This window comes from Alosa pseudoharengus, unplaced genomic scaffold (assembly GCF_046254945.1).
Source record: "Alosa pseudoharengus isolate Yale_2024_CS ecotype anadromous, Long Island Sound unplaced genomic scaffold, YU_APseudo_1.1 YU_APseudo_1.1_scf_21, whole genome shotgun sequence".
In the NCBI taxonomy this organism is placed as follows: domain Eukaryota; kingdom Metazoa; phylum Chordata; class Actinopteri; order Clupeiformes; family Clupeidae; genus Alosa; species Alosa pseudoharengus.
This window is the reverse complement of record NW_027468674.1, coordinates 13,548,469-13,552,450: the sequence shown is the minus strand read 5'-3', so window position 1 is coordinate 13,552,450 and position 3,982 is coordinate 13,548,469. Positions and strand designations below refer to the sequence as shown.

General features: G+C 44.6%; 1 protein-coding gene across 1 annotated transcript in view; it reads right to left on the bottom strand.

Moving 5' to 3' along the window:
* Window positions 1–712: 712 nt before the first annotated feature.
* grb7 (growth factor receptor bound protein 7) overlaps window positions 713–3,982 on the bottom strand; it is a 20,105-nt gene continuing 16,835 nt past the window's right edge. The window contains exons 14-15 of the mRNA XM_076297961.1: window positions 2,449–2,542; window positions 713–2,146 (exon numbers count right to left, since the gene is read on the bottom strand). Of these exons, the coding sequence (XP_076154076.1) occupies window positions 2,000–2,146; window positions 2,449–2,542 (241 nt within the window). The 3' untranslated portion in view covers window positions 713–1,999. The remainder of the gene's footprint in view (window positions 2,147–2,448; window positions 2,543–3,982) is intronic.

The following is a 3,982-nucleotide window of genomic DNA, read 5'->3' as shown; positions in this document are numbered from 1 at the left end:
TTGAGCTAGGCACCTAACCCCACACTGCTCCCCGAGTGCCGCCGTTGTAGCAGACAGCTCACTGCGCCGGGATTAGTGTGTGCTTCACCTCACTGTGTGTACACTGTGTGTACACTGTGTGCTGTTTGTGTTTCACTAATTCACCGATTGGGTTAAATGCAGAGACCAAATTTCCCTCATGGGATCAAAAAAGTATATATACTTATACTTACTCAAGTAAGGGTAATGTAAAAAATATTCATGGTTCTAGATTAAATTCATGCTGTTCATGATTTGTGGTTTAGATTACCCATGGTTCAGATTATCCAGCCTTTGGGCTTTCGGGTAAAGAAAATCTGAAAATGTTGATGGTTTTAGATAAGACTACTTTCTAATCATATAACATATAGACCCTTCAAAAAGAGGGGGGGAAACGATCAGATCCGAATCTTGGGAATCACCTCAAGGACATTCGCACTATGGAAGTTTCAGGAGCTTGTTACACCTGTAGGAAATTAGATTCTCCACTTACTTTGCATAAATCTGTGGTTTTTGGGAATACAAATGGAAGGTGCATGAGCACACACACTTTGCATTTCTTTTCTCACAGACACACACACACACACACACACACACACACACACACACAGTGCTGTCCACCTTAACAAACCCTTGCCCACTCAAGCCTAACACACTGTCAAACAGACAAAGAAACAAAAGTTTGCCCCCAGGCTAAAAGTGAAGAAAAAGACTTTATTTGCATAATCCTTAATCCTTTGATTCCAGAAGTCATTCAGCATGCACATCTTTTAAACCCCTATCTCCTTTACAACACAGATGATCTGGAAAGTGAATGGGGGATGCTACTTAAATGCATATTGGCCGTTAGGTTTGACATTTCATAGAAAAGAATATTGTGGCTTCATCCTTTATTTCCCTTTTTAAAAAGCACATTCATAGGGGCAATTTATGAAACAGACTAGTGCTAAAAATGACTACTGGTCCAAGTTATATAATTTTTTAATTAAATTGTATATTAGTTTGTTCTCACACTCACACACACACACACACACACACACTCTCACACACTCTCTCACACACACTCACAGAACTCTGTTCTTGGACAACTCATTTCCATCTATTCTTCTATGGACAAAAATGCTGTGCAAATATGCATTTCAGAAGCTTCTGCAGTAGCATGTCAATGCTGAGTTCCTGTGTCTGCATATCAGTAGAGTTCTCTTACATCTCCAAACCATGTATCTTAGCGCCCCCTTTTGGTAGAAAAAGGTAAACTGAAAGAAGGCTTAATAGACAAGCTACAATGAGCACCTGACAAAACACAACAGACAGAGATGTATGTCCTCTGGTTCACATGAATATGCTAACGCTAACTAAGGCACAGTTTCTTTAATCATTATTATTTTTTTAAATGCGTGTGGTCTTGTCTATATGGAATGATGTGAATCAGTCATTACATCGGTCGGACATGTGGACATTTTTCAGGCAAGTTGGTAGGGTACCTCTTGCAGAAGATCTATTACACGGGTTTGTGTGTGTGTGTACAATAATGACCAGAACCAGCCTCATGTTATAAATCTCACACACAATAAGCCTGTGCTCTTGACTGTAGCTCTATGTACCTGTAGTTGGGTTTGTAAGCTGGTTTAACCTGTCCCTCTGCATGAATGACCGAGGTGCAAGAGGAGTAAGTCACTTCGGACAACCTTGTGTGCTAAATGAATATAAATGAATACATGTAAATGGTGGCCAAAGGAATGAAAACTGGACACAATTTACATGTGTTGGTGATGGTCTGGAACTGATGTATTTATAGTCGTACACACAGAAAAAGGCATCGTTGCGTTGAGGCGGAGGTGGAAATATTAACTTGTGTGAGGGACTGTGTGTGGAGTGGAGGAGGATTGGAGGGGGATGTTAAATTAAAGGAAAGGGTGTGGGCAGGGGTTGTGTGTGTGTGTGTGTTTGTGTGTGTGTGTGTGTGTGTGTGTGTGTGTGTTCAGAGGGCGACCCGCACACAGGGGTGTTTGAGGCGGACTGGTAAGATGCCACGGTTGATCAGGTGAAACTCCACCAGCTGCAGCAGGTCTATGAAGACCGTATCCCCGTCGTCCATGGTGTAGTACTTCCTGCCTGCCTTTTCAAACTGGACACAAACACACACACACAGACACACACACAGACAGACACAGACACAGACACAGACACAGACACACATCAGGAACACACACACACACACACTCATCAGGAATAGAAGAAAGAATGCACACATCCAGATGTACGAGGCCGTACAAAAACACCCCTGTACACTATTACACCACGCAAACACATAATACATAAGTGTGAAAGGTACAAAAAAAGCACAACACATTCTGCAACACATTCTGAGTATTCTAGTATAGTAGTAGTTCTTTAGTTGTGAAATGTTTGGGATGCTGAGTAACTCACGGGGATCAGGAGATAATGCTTGGTCTTGAGTTTGTAGCACAGCGACAGGACAAAACACTGGGCATGCTGCTGGCTCTCCCGGATCAGGAACATCCTACACACACGCGCAGACACACGCACACACACATACACACACACACACACGCATACACACACACATGCGCACGCGCAGACACACGCACGCATGCATACACACACACACACACACACACACACATACATACACACACACACACACACACACACACATGCGCACGCGCAGACACACGCACGCATGCATACACACACACACACACACACACAAAGAGAGAAAAGGGGGGGGTGAAGAAAAAGAAAATTAGAAGGATAAAGGGGAAAAGAGAAAGAAAAAGAAAGAGAGAGAAAGGGTGTGTGAGAGAGGGAGAGAGAGAGAGGGAGAGAAAGAGAGAGAAAGGGTGTGTGAGAGAGGGAGAGAGAGAGGGAGAGAAAGAGAGAGAAAGGGTGTGTGAGAGAGGGAGAGAGAGAGAGAGGGAGAGAGAGAGAAAGGGTGTGTGAGAGAGGGAGAGAGAGAGGGAGAGAAAGAGAGAGAAAGGGTGTGTGAGAGAGGGAGAGAGAGAGAGAGGGAGAGAGAGAGAAAGGGTGTGTGAGAGAGGGAGAGAGAGAGGGAGAGAAAGAGAGAGAAAGGGTGTGTGAGAGTGGGAGAGAGAGAGGGAGAGAAAGAGAGAGAAAGGGTGAGGGTGAGACAGGGAGAGAGAGAGAGAGGGAGAGAGAGTTTGAAATCGTCAGTGTCACTCAGTAACACCCTGCTGGAAAAGATCATGAGGTAGGTAGTAACGTGCTAATTGAATTTGCACACCCAGTTAATCCTTTTCGATCAATTAACGTGCCAATTCTCACGCCAATTCACAGCCCTCAGAAAGCTCCATTTGCAACCATCTGTTCAGAAACTGGAGGAAGCTCTTCTCCTCCCCCACCGCCTCTTCCTGTCCCCACTCCTTCCTTTACGCCCCCCCCCAAAAAAAAAAAAAAAACACGATAGATATCGTTGTCGAACTGTGTGCTGCAGGAGTTGTGTTTTTAACCGATCTGCCCGTCTAAATGATGAACCCCGTTAGGGATATTATTCTGAGCGTCATTTAACATCTGACCAGGACCTGGTGGGTTCAACTCTGCATCTGCGTCTGTGAGTTGACGGCGTCTACAGAAGCAGCGTGTGAAATTGATGCACTGCTGTTATTAAGGGGCGAGGAGGAGAGAGAGGGAGAGATGGGATGGAGAGAAGGATTTAGCTGGAGAGGAAGGGGGGAGGCTAAAAATAGAAAGGGGGGAAGATAAGAGAGGAGGAGTAGAGAGAGTAGAGGCAGGGGAAGAAAGGAGTTGGGAGAAGAGAAGAAAAGAGGAGAGAGGAAAAAAGAGAAAGGAAGAGGAGAAGAGAAGATAAGAGAAGAAAAGAGAAAATGAGAGAAGAGAAGATGAGAGGAAAAGAGAAGAGGAGAGAGGGAAAGAGAAGAGGAGAGAAGAGTGGAGGAGCACGTGGGGAATATGGAATGTGTCA